At 37.6% G+C, this 20,403-nt stretch overlaps 1 protein-coding gene and 1 pseudogene across 2 annotated transcripts in view; one reads left to right on the top strand and one right to left on the bottom strand.

Annotated features, from left to right (window-relative positions):
* usp43a (ubiquitin specific peptidase 43a) overlaps nt 1-20,403 on the bottom strand; it is a 117,091-nt gene that overhangs the window by 19,160 nt on the left and 77,528 nt on the right. For both annotated transcript variants that reach the window (XM_077198994.1, XM_077198995.1), the window contains exons 7-9: nt 13,959-14,121; nt 9,355-9,463; nt 4,201-4,301 (exon numbers count right to left, since the gene is read on the bottom strand). In XM_077198994.1, the coding sequence (XP_077055109.1) occupies nt 4,201-4,301; nt 9,355-9,463; nt 13,959-14,121 (373 nt within the window). The remainder of the gene's footprint in view (nt 1-4,200; nt 4,302-9,354; nt 9,464-13,958; nt 14,122-20,403) is intronic.
* Nucleotides 14,834-15,499, top strand: LOC143706996 (uncharacterized; annotated as a pseudogene).

Raw genomic sequence — 20,403 nt, 5'->3', positions numbered from 1 at the left:
AACCACCCAGAACACCCTGGCAACCATCTAGCAACCACCCAGATCACCCTAGCAACCACCTAGAAACACCATAGCAACCACCTAGCAACCTCATAGTAAACACCCAGAACATCTTAGCAACACCCTAGCAACCACCCAGAATTCCCTAGCAACCACCTAGCAACGCCCTAGCAACTGCCAAGCAACGCCCTAGCAACCACCCAGAACACCCTAGCAACCACCTAGCAACCACCCATAACACCCTAGCAACGCCCTAGCAACCACCCAAATTACCCTAGCAACCAACCAGAACACCCTAGCAACCACCCAGAATACCCTAGCAACCACCCAAAACACCCTTGCAACCACCTGAACAACATCTCAGCACCAGAACATCGTACAGACATCTTTGTTGGCTCGTATGCAATCACGTACCACACACTAGCAACCGAGAGGTGAGTTTTGCCACTGCAAGCACCACTTCACATTTTCTTCTGGAAATGTACATTCTAGTTATTATTATTATTATTATTCATGGTAATTACCAGGATTCATCTGTAGTTCTCACTATCATTACAGGTCCTCAGACTGAAAAAAATAGCCTATGCACACAGGACAATAATCACCTGGCTAAATAACCAAGAGACAAAAACACAGCATTTACAGCCTCGGCCCTCACTGTTCACCCGGTGCAATTCTGCAAACATTCGATCAAATATGACAGGGGAAAAAACTGCGGCAGAAAGGCGTGTGGGGTAATTTGAAGATGTGACTGGAGCATGGTTGAGTTCTACTGAGAGCTGGGCTAAATCCAGATTAATTCCGACGCGCAGTCCGTCTGCGTTAATTGCGATTGTTTCTGATTGGATTTAAAAGCAGGGAACAATAATTCAGAGACGTGAGGGAAATTCAGTTGGATTCATCAAGTCTGGCCTATTGAGAAGAAAGCTCCACACACGCAGGGGTTTTCTTATCTTACACTTAAACTTATCTCGTCTTACAGTAACAATTTACCTTATCTCAAACTGAACTTTGGGGATCTAAAACACACGCAGGAGTTTTCTTATCTCACACACACACACACACACACACACACACACACACACACACACACACACACACACACACACACACACACACACACACACACACACACACACACACACACACACACACACACACACACACACACACACACACACACACACACACACACACACTCTTTGGGTGTACTTACCCAAGAAAGTACTGGTAATATAAGGTAACTACATGGGTTAAGGTTAGGTTTAGGGATAGGCTCAGGGTTAGTACCTATAGTTATAACCCAGTTATTGTAACTGCTATAATAAGTAGCCAACATAGTATGTACATGCAAAACAGGACTGTAAAATAAAGTGCTACCAAACTTTTTATTGTTTTTTTCTGTTCTCTTAACTTCTGTTCATACAAACCATTGTGGCAACCATATGCTTCCTGTCATTACATGGAGAATGTGGTCGTCTTAACTCAAACTTGCTTGTGAAACCTCTAGATAGATGAATGAATATATCTTCACCAATGGCTGACAAACTTAATTACTTGCACAGTTAAACACGGCTGTCTTTCAGCACACAAGGGCAGCAGCTTGCGTCAGAGAACAGCAGGTAACCACATGAGAAATGGAACGTCTCTGCTATCATCTGAACATCATAATTACAAATAAACAACCTATTTATAGAGTGACAGACATAAATGAGAGTAAACAATGATGCTTTGGTAAGAAAATATGATCAAACACCTCTGCAACACGTTAAAAACATTCTCATCTGCAAACCTTACAAAAATGTTCTGTTCTAGTCTGGTATAGTGATGCTGTCAGAAGGTAATACCATGGTACTTTGATATATACCATGGCACTGAATGATGACCATATTCATATATATATATATATATATATATATACACATATATAAAATGATCATGTACTTAAAAAAACTGTGGTATGCAGTGTTGGGCAGTAACTAGTTACATGCAATGTTGTCACGGTTCTGTCACAGCTATTCTGGTTATTCTTGGTTTGGTGACAGAGCCGTGACATTCCTGGTCTTGTGTTTGTGTATGGTCTTGTTTACTGTGAGTGTATGGCTGTCATGAGTTATCTGTGTGCCATGTGCTCTTGTGGATTGTCTAGCCCCTCCCACCTTGTTACCTCGTTATTGGATTATTGGTTTCACCTAGGTTCCCTCGTTGTTTGCTTTCCTATTTAGTCTCCCTGTGTTTGCTGTCCTGTGCTCGTTCATTGTTAAGGCTATGGGTGTTGAGTCGTGTGTATTTCTGTGCCTGCCATGTCATATTCCTAGATTTATTATTTAGTTCTTGAGACCTGGATTTCCTTTGTTTGTTTGTTTTGATTTATGTTTTACTTAAACACTACTTCACCTCTGCACTTGAGTCCTCACGCTATTCTCCGCAACCGCCCCTTGACAAATGCAATTCAGAAATAAAAACATTCTTATTATTCATGCGTCCCTTCATCTATCCCATCTATCCCTGTCATGTCTTTACGCACACATAAACGTACACATTACTGTCAAACCCTATTTGTTTGTGGTTTCATACATAATCTGCTCTTAAGATTAAAATTCTTTTCTACTGAACTCTCATTTAAAAACCTTGAACTTTAAAGTGAAACACATTTACAAATAAAAACATAATTCTGTTATATTCAGTTCAGCGAAAGGAAAACAGCCCAGAATAGCAGGCAGAGGAGCGAATGAGGCTGCAGTCACGACTGTGGAACTGAGTTTTAAGCTGTTTAAATTGAGAAATGGATCATTGGCTTTTGAGACTCTTGTGTGTTACACCTACAGCACAGTGAGGATGAGCCCTTCATGGTTTAGCTTGTTGGGTTTGTCTCTCTAGAGCCTCACAAACATGATGCAGAGAAGAAGATACAATTAGTCCAAACTAGGTTGAAATACTGTGATGTGGGTGTTTGGAGACCAATTAAAAAGTTTAAAGCAACTGGAGATATTATCTTTTAGCAGTACTGCACTGATAAGCACTCAGGGTGTATAGAACACATAATTTGGGGTCATAAAGATAAAAAAAGAATACTTTAATTCTGCAAGGATGTGTAACGTTAGCCTGGCTGTACCAGACTCTCATACATTTCTTTGTACAGAGAGTCTAGCCACTCTCCATTGACAAGTGTTGACTTCCTTGAAGGCGGGTACTCTTTTGAAGTTTTAAACTATTGGATCTGTCAAGAGCCACTCTGGATCTGCCATAAAAAGTCGCTAACGTTTGGTCGTGACGCACGACTAGCGCACGACCTCAACATCATCGTTCTCAGCCACTCCCTCTGTTTGCTGATTGGACCAGTAAAAAATTGACCGGAGAAAACCCACGAATATATCGCAAACCCAGACGTAGTACTGAAGGAAGCATGAAGGTGTAAAGATGAAGAAATGCAACAGTGTTTTATTTAAATAAACAAAAAGATAATCCAAGGAGACAATAATAACGATGATCATAATCCAATGGAGAAACTGGCAACAAAACAGCTTAGTCAAACTAAGACAATAACCGACAACTCAAGGATATAAATACAAGAGTTATGAATGAACTAAACAAGAAACAGGTGAAGAACATAATCAGTAACTATCGTAACAAATAAGTGTGTACTAGTAACCTAGGTACTGAGGGAACAGAAACAAACACAGGAACAAAAGGAATGAACAGAAGATCAAAATAAGAGTCTCATAACTGAACTAACTGGACCAGTTGTGACAGAATAAGAAATTGGACGATAAATTGATCAGTGACAAGACTTTTACATTGCTCAAAAAAAAATCTATTTCAAATGAATGCTGTTCTTTTGAACTATCTATTCATCAAAGATTCTGAAAAAAATGACCATGGGTTCCACAAAAATATTACGTTATTCAGCTGTGATAATAGTAAGAAATGTTAATTGAGAATTAAATCAGCACTTCAGAATGATTTGACACAAAAGACTGGAGTAATGGCTGCTGAAAATTCAGCTTTGCCATCACAAGAATAAATTACATTTTAAAATATATTAAAATATAAAACAGTTATTCAAAATTGTACTAATAATTCACAATATTACTGTTTTTACTGTATTTTTGACCCAATACATTCTGCCATGGTGAACAAAAGACTTATTTCAAAAACATAAAATAACATTTATTCTTCAGGTGGGGAATGTGGGCTCACCTGTCCACAGTTGGGTGGCACAGAGGTTTGCTGTCGTTGGGAGACAGGTAACTGCAGGAAGCCGACCCACCCACCACACGCATCTTAAACAGTTCAGTAGTCTGTGGAAGGCAAAATACAGCTTTTTAGCAAAACTGTAACAATTCTATTCTTTATTCTCAATCTCTATTCTATAATATTCTCCTAAGTTTCTACTACGATAAAGTTTACTCCCTGTTGTTTACTCCTCATCTCATTCATGCATGCTGCACAGTTTTAAATTGAAATAATATATAACAATATCACAGTTTTACTATATTTTTGATAAAATAATTGTAGCCTTGGTGAGCATAGGAGCAGGGCTGCCAACTTGAGAGTTCAAATTTTGTAAAAAACAAAAAAACTAACAAAAAAAACAAACAAACAAGTGTGATTGTCAAAACATTTGGTAACTAAACAGATTTTCCATAAGTTTAGTGATAACGTGTTACAATGTTTACATGGTATAATAACTGGTAGCCTATACTGTTTTTATTAGTGCTTGTCTAAAAATTTCAGGATATCAATCCATTCGCTTGTGATTCAATTCCGATCCTGATTCAATATCGATTAATTTGGATAAATATCAGGTACATAAGCTACACGTTCATTTTTCAAGGAAAAATCTCTCAACTAATGCTGTAAACATACAGCGAGCCCTGTCAGCTGGTATTATTATTATTAAAGGTTAAAATTAACAACTCAAATTAATATAATGCGTTTTTTTAATAATAATAACATTATACTATAATATGTGCATATATTTAGTAAAATACTCTATAGTCATTTGTTTCTTGCTAACTAAGGTAAATGCATGGAAGCTTGCTTCTACCACAGAATAAAACATTTTAAAAGATAATTGCGAGATAAATAATAATAATAAACTTGACTTTTTTTCCTCAAAATTGCGAGTTTATATCTCACAATTCTGAGTTTGTCACGCAATTGCGAGATAAAAAGTCGCACTTACCTTTTTTATTTTTTATTCTGTGGTAGAAACAAGTTTCCATATAAATGTAACGTGACATTGTTTACAAGCTGTTTAATTGACGTCTATCCACTGTTGAAAGAAACACGGATGGAGCGATTACAGGAGACATGATTCATTTCAGTAAGTTATACTATATCTTTCAACATACATTCTGATGCTCATATGTGTTTATTTACTATTAACTAGTAAGAGATGATCGGTTCAAGAGGCGCTTGACCTGGAGGAGCAGTGATCTGTCACGCGCCACATTAAAGAGCGCCAAAAAGGTATTTATTATTTTAATTTTGGAATACAATTGACAGAATTAAAAAGTAGAGACTTTGATTTATTTCAAAAGTAACCTGCTCTGTCTTGTCAGTCTGTGTCCTCTTTGCGCTGTGATTTTTCACTGTATGAGAAAATGGATGTGTGGCGTGAGAGCAGTGTTAACTGATTGAGTTGGCAGCCCTGAGGGACTTAAGAGAAAAACATCTAATACCAATCCAATCTTTTCAATAGTAGTGTACATAGATCAGAACTTTATCTGATAATGTTAGATTAGGAGTGCACATATGCCTTCAGAATCTGGTGTGACCTTGAGTGACAATAATAGCAATTAAACGTTTTCTGTAATTGGGGATCAGGCCTCTGTGTGTTAAGGGCCATTGTCTTATCTTTCTGTTGGACTTTAGTTCAAGAACCGACACCCTTTAGTAAACGCAGGATTCGTCGTTCCATCAATGATGTCAAGCCTTGTCCAGAGGCAGTTAATTAGCCCCAAACAATAATAATAATGCCACCACCGTGCTTTACAGTTGGGATTATTATCATGTTATTGAATGCAGTGTTTTGATTTTCCCCAAATATAAGGCTACTCATTTAAACCAAAAGTTATATTTAGGACTCATCTGTCCACAAGGCATTCTTCCAATAGTCTTCTGGCTCATGGTCTCTGGTAAACATTAGACGGGTAGCAATATTCTTCTTGGAGAGTGTTTGCTCGATGGTGGACTCATAAACACAAATCTTAAATAATGTAAGAGAGGGCACAGGTCCTTTAGATGTTTCCATGGGGTTCTTTCTAGAATATAAGATGTCTTTCTCCTGGAGTGATACTTGTTAGACAACCACTGCTATGTAAAGTAACATTGTAGCTTCTTCTACTTGTATACGTTAATAGCAAGTACAGTAATCTGATAGGTGGAAAATAGTTTTGCAACCTTTTCCAGCCTGGGAAGCATCAATAATGATTTTTTTAGGAAGTTGACCAAGCATTGGCAAACTTCCACAAACCTGTGTGATAAGGGCTAGACATAAAGGGAGAGTTCACCTCAAAACGAAGCAAGTACGGTTGAGCTGCCATTGACCAAATTTGATGTTTTCTGTGCATGTACGCTGATCAATTTTTATATGTGAATAAAAGCCTGGGTTAAATCGGTTCATTTTATAACACAATGGTGTTTCTTCAGAAGAAATAAACAGCTTGATTCATATTGTACCATCTCTTTATTAACTTTTTGAAGTTTGAATTGAGGGAAAGTTTCATTAAAAATATCTTCATTTGTGTTTTGAAGATGAAGTCTTATGGGTTTGGAACAACATGAAGGTGAGAAAATGACAGAAATATAATAAACAATTGTTTTCAACTCCAGGGGCCTCATTTATAAAACTTTGCCTAGATTTGCGTCAGAAGTGGCGTACGGATGAAACATAGGACGTGCGTACGCACAGAAATATTCGGATTTATAAAACCGTGCGCATGCACATCCTACGCATTTTTCCCTTAATAAATCACAATCAATGCTAAATGTAGCGCAGCTTTCGCGGCTTCATGTCACGCCCATAGTTGCCCATAAATAGTCCGTGAAACGCCCACAAGTTAATATTCATCGATTGCGAAATCATGGCAAACACAGAGAGGAAATCAAAAAAACATAACTTCACTCAATGTGAAGTAGAAGTTATCGTTGGCAAGGTGGAAAAGAGGAGAAAAAATGTTGTTTGGAGGGCCAGCCCGTCCTTATCCCAATGCGTCATATACAACGCTTTTGCCAAAGCGTACATATCCTAAGCACATGGCACCCTTTAGCGTAAATATGACACGCAGATATATATGGGGCAGAAGGCGCCTCCTAGTGGTCTAACCCTACCCCAGACCTAAACCTACCCATACTCTGTGCGTGTTATATTTACGGTAAAGGGTGCCATGTGCGTAGGATATGTACGCTTTGGCAAAAGCGTTGTATATGACGCATTGGGATGAGAACGTGTTGGGAGGGCACAGTGTGGGCATTACTAATGCCAAAAAGGCACTTGAGTGGCAAAAGGTTTCAGACGCCGTAAATGCTGTAGCCCAACAACCTCGGACTGTGGCGAAATAAAAAAGAAATGGTCGGCATCAAGGTCGAGGCAAAAAAGCATCTAGCGCTCCATCGCCAGAGTGTGTCTGCCACGGGTGGGGGAAAGGGGACACAGACATTTAAAAAAGACATTTTTACTATGAAAACAACTTTCCCCAGTGGACAAATAATACATCTATCTATCTATCTATCTATCTATCTATCTGACTGACTATCTAATTGCATCTATATCTGCTCCGCCAGACGGACACATCGGCGAGAATATCAGTTTTGTACATTATTTCGTTCTGTTTATCATCTTATTTATGGGGATGAATTGTATAACATGCCAATATTATTGCAGAACATATTTCACTTTTCTTTTTGCAAATATGTGTTAATTTGCATTTCTGTTGCAGATCGATCAAACGGGTGTTCGTGTAGGCTGTTAATTGTAAGACTTTCTTTGTGAAGTCTTCGTGTTATTTATGAGAGGCAGTATTACCATTTATTTTACACAACGGTCTACAGTTTCACACACTTTCACGTGTTTCTTCCATCTGCCGACGGTGTCGCCATTTCTCATTTCACCCGTTTTTGTGCGTACGTTACCATTAATTACATTATTTCAATGACATTTTCAAATATCTGATAATCCTAAAGGTACACATACAAGTATGACAACATTTAATTTGTTTATATTGGATTTAGAATTAGATCTGATCCTTAAGAAGATCAAATGTTTACAGCAATATGGAAAATTCTCAATTCACAAACTTTCTGGCATCACTGAAAATAATAATGAAATTCTCTTGATAATATTATTTTTTGGGGGGTCAACTAATGCATTAGTTAGGATTTTAAGCAAAAATAGAACAAAATGGACCAGCACTCAAGTGCACAGAGTGATAAACTAAAGATTTAACGGGAACCAATGAACAGATTAAAACGGCAGCAGTCTTTTGTTTAAGGAGGTGAGTTTATATTGGTCCTTTAATTTATTACCCTGAGAAAATGGTAAAACAATACAACTCTGCTCTCTGCAGTACTGGCCAATATGTTGTACTGAAGCACTTAGAAGACAATGTAAGATCTCTTGTGTCTTTCTATCTCATTAATTTTCTGAAACATGTTCTAAAACGTTCAGTTTGTTGTAGAGCTCAAGTCTCCAAAACAATCTAATGGGTCTAATACTGTGAGGACAAATAACTGTAATGAACAACAAGACTGGTGTTACAAAACAGTGGCATCTATGGCATTTAAATGATATGACTGAAGCTGTAAGTTAAAAATATTATACTATGGTAATTCAAACTATATTTTGAATTTTGAATCAAGATTATTCACTGACTTTATGAAAAACTTCATGAATGTTAAACAAGAATCTCTTTTATGGGAAAACAGATACAACAGTGACCCTCAGAGGGCAGCGTTGGCACATGACCATTTATGGTGACATTCCTGCATATTTAAACTTATAAGGAAATAACATAGCGCTTCAGCATGTATCTAAAAGGTAATGCCTGACGAATAATAATTAACACATTTGTTCATATTCAGTCAGTAAGTCCAACAGGTGTGTACTTTACACATGACCATTTCCCTTTCTCCTCATCTCTCCATCTCCTATATTCAACTAATTGGTCTGTGATTATCCTTCCCTCATCTGAACATTTAAGCTTGCAGGCAGAGCGGTGTCATAATTATCGAGAGGCTTCTGTCATAATAAAGAAATTCAATATCCCATAATTACCCTAGCTCTAACCGCAGCACATTGCACTAACATCAAAACCTGGGAGTAGTAATCTATGATCAGCTCACACTCACCTTTACGATCATATTTTTTTGAAATAAGTAAAGCTTATTGCACACACTCTGTCGCAAATGATCCCAAGAAAGAGTCCTTTCTACTCTCATCAGGAACGGAGGCCCAAACCTGGAGAAAGAAAGCAAAAGTCAAAATGAGTGATAGCACAATTTTGTGATGACGCTTGCTTGAGGATGAAATAATCACTGGATTTGCCAGAGTTTGCCAGGTTAGCAACATCAAATCTTTGAAAGATATTCAGAGTTTAGTTTGAAGCAATTTATTATGCATTAAGTTAACTAGATAGTCCGTAGAATCGGAGTCTATAAAATATTTCCATTATTTTTCCAGTGTTTTCTGTATAAACATTGGTAGAGATTGCTGTGCCCCTTTTTAACCAAACCAGTCTAATATTGTGGTTAAAACTGTGGTCTCTTGCTTTATACTGTATGTCGTTCAGACCATTACTTCCTGTCTAAATGGACAGTTATTGGCCAGAATAAGCTGCAGTGTGGTTTGTCGTTTAGTCTGGCTAAGCCAAACTCCTGCACCACACACAAAAAATAAGATTTCCAAAAAACTAAAATAGTCTCTTCACCAGTAATCAGATATTACAGGTAGTTCTGCTCCTAAGTAGTGATATTAGTTGAGTCAAGCAAACCGAGCCATGTTTTGAAAGTACTACAAATCCGAAGCCCTCACACTCTTTGGGGAAATCAACCTACAAATAGATTTTTTTCTGTTTGTTGTCTCTGCACATTAAGTTAGGACAGGATCAAATTAACATTGCAAAAGTTACACAATTCACCTTTCACATTCAAAATATGAACCTGCTTTTTGATATAACCCTTATATTTTGTTGCAATTGTTGAACCAGAAAGGCAACTTCACTTCAAATGTGGTCCAGAGGCTGGTAGGCATCTGCCATTAAGGTGCAGTACACAAACACTTTCTCTCTTTCTCTTTCTTTCTCTCTAAAATGTCATCCTGGCATTTGTAGGTGTTCCAGGGGAATACCCGTCATCTGTTTCCACCCATTGCCCTGTGTCCACAGTTGAGGGAGCGAGACTTTGATTGACAGCTGGAGGTTAGGGACAAAGACTGCCAGATGCAGCACTCCCCAGAGTCCAGTATCAGTGTGAAGACTAAAATTTCATCTTTTAATAATTTCATTTAATATTATGTATATGTATTATTATTATTCTTTATTAATATTCATAATCAGTTGTATGATCTTATGGAGTTTTACATGCATGTGTTTGAAAGCATGAGTTAGACTATAGATAGCATGGATCAGATGCCAGACAGGGAGAGAGCTATATTTTGTTTAGAGGTGTGTGTACAATGCAACATGTTCATTGAGCATAGATGTTTCCACTGATGCAAATGTACCATGAATGTATACACCGAGGATAGTTTTTTTAATATGGAAAGTGGATTTTGCCATGTGTAAGCATGACATATACATTCCATTTTTAAAGCAACATGTTTTGTTACCTTACAAGCAAGTTGTAAGTCGCTCAGTAATACCGCATAGACCCGGCATGAAAATCTTCTAAAAGTTTCTCTCCTGACATATATGAATAAAGATTTTTCCTTGGCAAGATAACTGGTGTACGGTCTCGTGAATCAAATAACTAAGGGGGAAAAAGGCTCAATTCCAAGTCTACAAGTGCATCTGTAGTTGGAGCATGTAAGATCATTCCTGTGCTGCAGTTTACTACCAGGATTATTGATTCTGACAGCACTGACTGATCTGACTTGTATGAATTAATGTCTTTGTGAATCTAAAAATGTATCTTGTACCAGTAGGTCTAAAATTAGTTTCCAATGAATCACTCTACTCACACAATTGGGATATTGGATATTGGAAGTATGGATTTGAAATGGTCTTTTAAATCGCATGATAATATTTCTGCAGGAACAAAGAACTATAGCAAAGGACTGAATGCTGCAGCCTTACACCAATCTGCTTCACATTTTGTTCACATAAATTAATTACATTTTCTTAACAAAATTAATGTATATCTTTAAATATGTAAAACAGTTCTAAACAAAATATACATCTAATGTTACATATAAAACTGAGTCGTTTTAATTTGATATAAAACAGTACATTTGTGAAATATTACTACAATTTTAAAAGTAATTGAAAACTTTAATATACAGTGTGTGTGAACTGTGCTACATTCTTTGATGAATTAGAAAGTTTAAAAGAACAGGATTTATTTGAAATGGCTATCTTTTGGTACATTATAAATGGTTTACTCTCAACTGTGATCAATTAAATTAAAAAATCTCACTGACTCTAAACTTTTGAATGGTAGTTATTCATTATATTTATTAACAGGCAGGTCTTCAAATGGCTTAGCCATTATTGTTGGATTTCAAACTAAATTTGTGGGAAACAAAATTTGATATTTAGTTAACTTTAGCCAAAGCAAAAATAAAGTAGCAAAAGTTCAACTAAACCTACCATATTTAATAGTATAAGGCAAAATTCAAATGTAAAAATAATTGTACAAGTTTTAATGGTCCTGCAATGTAGACTAGGAATTTTAAAATATGAAAACATGGTACTTTACATAATATTATAGGCCAGGCTTAAAAAGTACAGTTTTGGTCAGAATTATTGACACCCCTGGTAAATATGATCAAAGATGGCTGTAAAAATAAATCTGCATTGTTAATCCTTTCGATCTTTCATACAAATAATTTGCAAAAATCAAACCTTTCATTAAAGTAAAATAATTGAAAGTGGGGGTAAATCACATAATGAAATAAATGCTTTTCTCCAAAACACGCTAGAGAATTATTGGCACAATATTATTAAATACTTTTTGCGATCTCCTTTTGCCAAGATAACAGCTCTGAGTTTTTTTCTATAATGCCTGATGAGTTTGGAGAACAACTGACAAGAGATCAGAGACCATTCCTCCATACAGAATCTCTCCAGATCCTTCAGATTCCCAGCTCCATGTTGGTGTTTCTTTTCTTCAGTTCACCCCACTCATTTATAGGGTTCAGGTCTGGGAACTGGGATGGTCAAGGCAGAAGCTTCATTTTGTGCTCAGTGACACATTTTTGTGTTAATTTTGATGTTTGTTTTGGATTGTTGCCCTGATTGAAGGTCCAACCACGGCCCATTATAAGATTTCTAGCAGACGCCATCAGGTTTTGATTTTTTATCTGTTGTTGTTTTCTAGAATACATAGTACCATGTATCTGAACAAGATCTCCAGGACATTCAGCAAAAAAAAATAAAAATAAAAATAGGCCCACAACATTAAAGGGACAAAGTGTAGTTTAAGTATTTTATTATCTAAAATCAATATTTTTATTCATAAATATGTCCTCAATGGTGTACAAATACCTCTGCCAATGATCTGACTTATCCTCGTAAACGAAGAATATATTATCTTTATATACATGGGACGGGTATTTCCACGGAGGCTTCCATGTAGTTCCGCCATCTTGAAAAACTATAATAGCAGAGAGGGACAAAAAGTACTAGGCCAACGCATTTCCACAACGCGTTTTCGTTCAGAGCCAGCGTTACGTGACTGAAAGCAGCTGAAGTGGACAAGAATATTTGAGAGACGCTCGTCATGGCCCCGGCAAGTTTAAAAGGCTGCACTGCACGGTTATTTATAATGGAGGACCATACTTATGTGGAGCCACAGGACCGGAGATTGCAAAAAACAAGGTTTAATGTCGGGATAGCTTTTTCCAGGTGGAAAGAGTTGATGCAGGAGAAAGCTTTCAAAAGAGACGCTGTACTTGCCTGCTTTCTTCTCAACAGGTAACGTTTAGTCAATGTTACGGTCTAAATTACTAGCTTTTTTGGTCGCTTCTCTGCCTTTGGAAACTTTCAATTCTGTCAAACATCCGTTTGTTCGTTGTGTCAAGTTGCAGTTTGTTTGAAATAACAAACCTGTTCACCCGAAGGAAAACTCAATGAAGCGCTATTAGAAGACATCATGTCATAGCTTTTTGGTACATAACGGCTACCGTAGTTGCAACACGCATTTGAAAAAACGAGGCGCTGTAGAGCTCTATTCGTTTGAAAGCAAAATACAATTTCACCACTAGATGGGAGGAATTCCTACACATTGTCCCTTTAAAGAGCCAGTGGTATATTCAATCGTGGGCATGGTGTACTTTGTATCCCCGTTTGCACCAAACCCATCTTGTGGGTTTTCTGCCAAAAAGCTATTTTTTTTAAAGAAAGTTTCATCTGATCACAGAAACCAGCCCCGTTTGAAGTTCTAGTCGGTTCTGACAACTGAATATGCTGGAGTCTGTTTTTGGATAAGTGAGGAGGATTTTTCTTGAAACCCTCCCAAACAACATGTGGGGATGTAGGGGTTGTTTTCTTTAGGCTTTCCAACCCCAAGTCTCAACTAAACTCTGCAATTCTCCATCTGTGATCCTTGAGAAAAAAACATTTATTTCATAATGCAATATTGCATTTAACTATACATCAAAGGGGTTAGAGCATTCAAATTTCAGGGAGGAATTCAAGCAAACAATTTGGGGTTCAGTTGGCAAAAAGGTTGGGAAACCATTAAAGGGGTCCTTCTGTAGCATTAGGTTTAAGATGGTGAAGTAGTGGTTTAGTCACCTTGTAGCTTCTTGGCCAGATCCAGCAACATTGCAGAGTAACAGGAGGATCTTTGAAGAACCACCCTGATTTAAGAATTCTGATGATAACGTCCCTGAGGGTGGTAACCTGTGACCTTTGGGCTCTGCGGTGTATGGGGACGAAGGGAGGGAGTGATGGATCCCTACGAAAGATAAAAAGTAACAAGCATCTTTTTAAACATCAAAAGTGTTGCAAAATAATAGTGTGTAATTATATATCAGTTCAGTGATAAAACGAGAACTTTGTACGTAATGCCATCAAAAATAAAGGTCAGTTATGTTTCATACATTTACAGAGAGTTAAATTGATATTTAAAAAATAATATTATTATTTTTAATTGTTTATATTTTCATATTTACACTGCTCTGCACCATGTTTAACAATGCCCCTTAGCTGTTATAAAATCAACATAAAGCACAGCTTCTTCGGGCTTATTGTTTCAATACAGTGCATCCGGAAAATATTCACAGCGCTTCACTTTTTCCACATTTTTTATGTTACAGCCTTATTCCAAAATGGATTAAATTAATTATTTTCCTCAAAATTCTACAAACAATACCCCATAATGACAACGTGAAAGAAGTTTGTTTGAAATCTTTGCAAATTTAAAAAAAAAAAGAAAAAAAAGAAAAAAAAGAAAATCACATGTACATAAGTATTCACAGGCTTTGCCATGACACTCAAAATTGAGCTCAGGTTCATCCTGTTTCCACCGATCAACCTTGAGATGTTTCTACAACTTGATTGGAGTCCACTTGTGGTAAATTCAGTTGATTGGACATGATTTGAAAAGGCACACACCTGTCTATATAAGGTCCCACAGTTACAGGGGATGTCAGAGCACAAACCAAGCCATGAAGCCCAAGGAATTGTCTGTAGACCTCCGAGACAGGATTGTATCAAGCCACAGATCTGGTAAAGGGTACAGAACAATCTCTGCAGCATTGCAGGTCCCAGTGAGCGTGGTGGCCTCTATCATCCATAAATGGAAGAATTTTGGAACCACTAGGACTCTTCCTAGAGGTGTCCAGGGCGGACACCTCTAGGAAGAGTCCTAGTGGTTCCAAACTTCTTTGGCCAAACTGAGCGACCAGGGGAGAGGGGCCTTAGTCAGGGAGGTGACCAAGAACCCGATGGTCACTCTGACAGAGCTCCACCGTTTCTCTATGGAGGAGAACAACCATCTCTGCAGCACTCCACCAATCAGGCCTGTATGGTAGAGTGGCCAGACGGAAGCCACTCCTCAGTAAAAGGCACATGACAGCCTGCCCGGAGGACTCTCAGACAATGAGAAACAAAACTCTCTGGTCTGATGAAACAAAGATTTAACTATTTGACCTGAATGGCAAGCGTCATGTCTGGAGGAAACCAGGCACCGCTCATCACCTGGCCAATACCATCCTTGTGAAGCATGGTGGTGGCAGCATCATGCTGTTGGGATGTTTTTCAGCAGCAGGAACTGGGAGACAAGTCAGGATCGAGGGAAAGATGAATGCAGCAATGTACAGAGACATCCTTGAAGAAAACCTGCTCCAGAATGGGGCGATGGCTCAACCTCAAAAAAGACAATGACCCCGGCAAGCCAAGATAACAAAGGAGTGGCTACGGGACAACTCTTAAATGTCCTTGAGTGGCCAGCCAGAGCCCAGACTTGAACCCAATTAAACATCTCTGGAGAGATCTGAAAATGGCTGTGCACCGCCGCTCCCATCCAACCTGATGGAGCTTGAGAGTTTCTGCAAAGAACAATGGGAGAAACTGACCGAAAATAGGTGTGCCACGCTTGTAGCATTATGCTCAAAAAGATTTGAGGCTGTAATTGGTGCCAAAGGTGCTTCATCAAAGTATTGAGCAAAGCCTGTGAATACTTATGTACATGTGATTTTTTTTGTTTTTTAATTTTTAATAAATTTGCACAGATTTCAAACAAAATTCTTTCACGTTGTCATTATGGGGTATTGTTTGTAGAATTTTGAGGTAAATATTTAATTTAATCCATTTTGGAATAAGACTGTAACATAACAAAATGTGAAAAAAGTGAAGTGCTGTGAATACTTTCCGGATGCACTGTATACTGACACTGAATATGTAAACGTACAGGTGGTCAATACTGTATATGCTCTTGGTGATGTCAATTATGACTTCTCAATGACCCATTTTTGCAGCTCAATTTCCATAAGTGGCTTGAATGGAAAGTGCGAGTGTTATATAGTGTGTTCTCTTACTTGTGTTTTCTATACAGTATGTATCTGTATGTGTAGACACCAAGTAGCTATGGTTGAAACATGGATACATGTATCATTTTATTCCTGAATCTATCTTATAACAACCCTTTGGTTTCCTTGGTGACTGCTGGCATGCTCTGATCTTTCACTTCAATCAGAAGTGGATGTTTGATCCTGAATTGTGATTAAAAACCAACAATGCAGGACGACACACACGCACGGTTTACGGGGGGACTTTCCATAGGCGTAATGGGTTTTATACTGTAAATTCTGTATATTATATCCCCTTACACTAATCCTACCCCTAAACCAACCCATCACAGAAAACTTTTGGCATTTTTTGAATTTCAAAAATACACTGTATTTTGTTAATGAGGCCACAGGAAAATTCCTCGTAAACCATGTTAACGCAGTATACCTTTGCTGATCTCTATCTACAAACAGTAGAATAAAAAAAAAATTTCAGGATACTTTGATGAGTAGAAAGTTCAAAATAACCAAATAAGGAGGGTAAAGATATTGTACCTGCTACCAAATGTGAGCTAGAATCAGTAGAATCAAACATTTTTTTCAGGATACTTTGATGAGTAAAAAGTTCAAAACAACATTTGAAATAGTAAAGAATTACATAGTTACAAAAATCCTGTCCATTTTTATCAATTGATAAACCATTAGTTTAGGGTCCAATTCTCACAATTAACTAGTTGCTTATTAGCATGCATAATAGTAGGATACTGGCTGTTTATTAGTACTTATAAAGCACATATTAATGCCTTATTCTGCATGACCATATTCTACATCCTTTAATCCTACCCAATACCTAAACTTAACAACTACCTTACTAACTATTAATAAGCAGAAATTAATAAGGAGTTTATTGAGGCAAAAGTTATAGTTAATAGTGAAAATTGGACCCCTAAACTAAAGCAAGACGATCAATTTCATGCATCCTTACTGAAAAAAAAGAAAAAAATCTGCTCCTAAACTTTTGAATGGTAATATACACTCACCTAAAGGATTATTAGGAACACCTGTTCAATTTCTCGCTAATGCAATTATCTAATCAATCAATCACATGGCAGTAGCTTCAATGCATTTAGGGGTATGGTCCTGGTCAAGACAATCCCCTGAACTCCAAACTGAATGTCAGAATGGGAAAGAAAGGAGATTTAAGCAATTTTGAGCGTCACATGGTTGTTGGTGCCAGACGGGCCGGTCTGAGTATTTCACAATCTGCTCAGTTACTGGGATTTTTTACAAAGAATGGTGTGAAAAGGGGAAAAACATCCAGTATGCGGCAGTCCTGTGGGCGAAAATGCCTTGTTGATGCTAGAGGTCAGAGGAGAATGGGCCGACTGATTCAAGCTGATAGAAGAGCAACTTTGACTGAAATAACCACTTGTTACAACACAAATGCAGCAATGCATTTGTGAATCCACAACACGCACAACCTTGAGGCGGATGGGCTACAACAGCAGAAGCCCCCACCGGGTACCACTCATCTCCACTACAAATAGGAAAAAGAGGCTACAATTTGCAAGAGCTCACCAAAATTGGACAGTTGAAGACTGGAAAAATGTTGTATGGTCTGATGAGTCTCGATTTCTGTTGAGACATTCAGATGATAGAGTCAGAATTTGGCGTAAACAGAATGAGAACATGGATGCATCATGCCTTCTTACCACTGTGCAGGCTGGTGGTGATGGTATAATGGTGGGGGGATGTTTTCTTGGCACACTTTAGGCCCCTTAGTGCCAATTTGGCACTGTTTAAATGCCACGGCCTACCTGAGCATTGTTTCTGACCATGTCTATCCCTTTATGGCCACCCTGTACCAATCCTCTGATGGCTACTTCCAGCAGGATAATGCACCATGTCACAAAGCTCAAATCATTTCAAATTGGTTTCTTGAACATGACAATGAGTTCACTGTACTAAAATGGCCCCCACAGTCACCAGATCTCAACCCAATAGAGCATCTTTGGGATGTGGTGGAACGGGAGCTTCGTGCCCTGGATGTGCATCCCACAAATCTCCATCAACTGCAAGATGCTATCCTATCAATATGGGCCAACATTTCTAAAGAATGCTTTCAGCACCTTGTTGAATCAATGCCACGTAGAATTAAGGCAGTTCTGAAGGCGAAAGGGGGTCAAACACAGTATTAGTATGGTGTTCCTAATAATCCTTTAGGTGTGTGTATATCAAGCTTGTAAAACACTAAATAACACAAACACTAAATAGCAGATTTTTTTGGTCATTTGCCTTTCATTTCATGTAATATGTCTGACTGAACTCTATGCTTGTAGACTGTTCCTAGACATTAGATTCTACATATAATATGAATACAGTTACATTGACGAATACTTGACACCATCAAAATAAGTTCTGGATAAATATTGGTTCTCTTTAGCAATCCAATGAGATAAGTAGCAAATGCTTATGTACATCTTTTTATGGCAGGATGGAAGAGTTTCTCTCTCACTCTCTGATTCACTCTCTATCGCACTCACAGCAGGTCTTACTCGTCATCGTCTCATTTGAGGGCCAGCTGGAGCAGATTGAAGAGGGAAACTGTGAGCTTGTGAGAACCATAATTAAACTTGGCCCTCACTGACACACACATACATTTCACAGATGTAAACACACTAAGACCAACCCACAGTTTGGATGCCTTTGCAGAACAATGCAGTCCTCTTTGGATATTGACAGAATTCTTCGGTTCAGCCATGATTTTATTTTAAGGCCAAAGGAGGAGCCAATAAAGGCTCTTAACATTGATGGTTAGTTGTAGGTTGTTAGTTGTTAGCTGTAACTGATTATTTGTAATCTGGATTACTTAATCAGATTCCAAAACAAAATATTTGCATGATTTCAGTTCTGTGATGTTGGGTAACGGTCAAATAGTCACACCTTTTTGTGTTTTATTTTTGTGTTATTGTGTTTTATTTGTATTGGTTTTATTTTAAATACAATTTTTTATGATTTAATTCATTATCAGCTTTAATCGACTTACAGACCCCCTGCAATTACTTCAACACCTGTTTTCGAAATCCTAATGCACAGTAATGTAATGTTAAATATTTTTCATGTTGTTGATCAAAATGGCAATATATTTTTTTATTTATCTTTATACTTTTATGTCAATATGGTACAAGATTATCCTATTCAAATCAATGTGATAAATGGGTTAGGTCAAAAGTAATCTAATGACATACTAAAATGTGGCATGTAAACACTGCAGATCACTGATTGGTCAGAGAGAACAGTCACTACCAGCATTATTGGATTTGCGACACCAAACCCAAACAAACAAACTTCTTCATCCTGCAATGAAAAACATCCACATGTGAAGAAACAAGAACACCATTCCATCGATATGCTCTATTGCTCCTGTGTTGTGCATTTGTGTGTGATGCCTTCACGATGATGCCCTGGCAGTCTATAATCCCACCCACTTTTAAGCAGTACTAAACTACAGTGGAAAAGCAAACCGAGCCAAGCCGTGCCGAGCTATACCATGCAGCGGAAAAGCGCTATAAAATTAATAAAAAAGTAGTCCAATTATATTACCTAAAATGTGTAATGTAATAGATGACATTACTCTTTAAAATTTTTGTCATGCAATTTGAAATAAGTAGTAATTTGTAAGTAATCTATCACCCACTGGCTTGCCTTCAGTCTCAACAGTTTTCCTTTGTTACCTCACTATATGGAGCAATACTTTGAAGATGAGAAGATTTGACATTACCTTGCTATAGGAGTCATGTGTTCCACTTAGGCTTTAAAAGACTATTTCTGGTTCAATACAAGTTAAAGGGGTCATGAACTGAGAAATAAAAATTTCCTTGAGCTTTTGACATAAGAGGTAATCATCTTATAAAAATACCCTGTAATTTTCAGAACTGAAAACTTCCTAATTAGTCCAAAAACAGCTTTTTATTGTAACCAAGACCAGAGAACAACTCATTCTAGAATGTGCCTATAGGTGAAAAACTGACACTGAATGTTAGTGAGATGACAAGGAGAGAGGAGCGATACAGGATAACTGTACTAAAAATAAGATTACCTAAAGGGTCCTATTGCTAGAAATGTGGTTATTTATTTTCAACAATGTGAATGTCTCAGTTGAGCATTACTTGTTTGTTCGGTACATCTTACTGTGAATTATCTTGTAAATCAGTCGCAATTTCGGTGCA

The sequence above is a fragment of the Siphateles boraxobius genome, unplaced genomic scaffold (assembly GCF_051911475.1).
Source record: "Siphateles boraxobius isolate OS27281-9 unplaced genomic scaffold, OSU_SipBor_1 41, whole genome shotgun sequence".
Lineage (NCBI taxonomy): Eukaryota > Metazoa > Chordata > Actinopteri > Cypriniformes > Leuciscidae > Siphateles > Siphateles boraxobius.
Note: the sequence above shows the minus strand (reverse complement) of the source record. Positions and strands in the feature narration are given on the sequence as shown.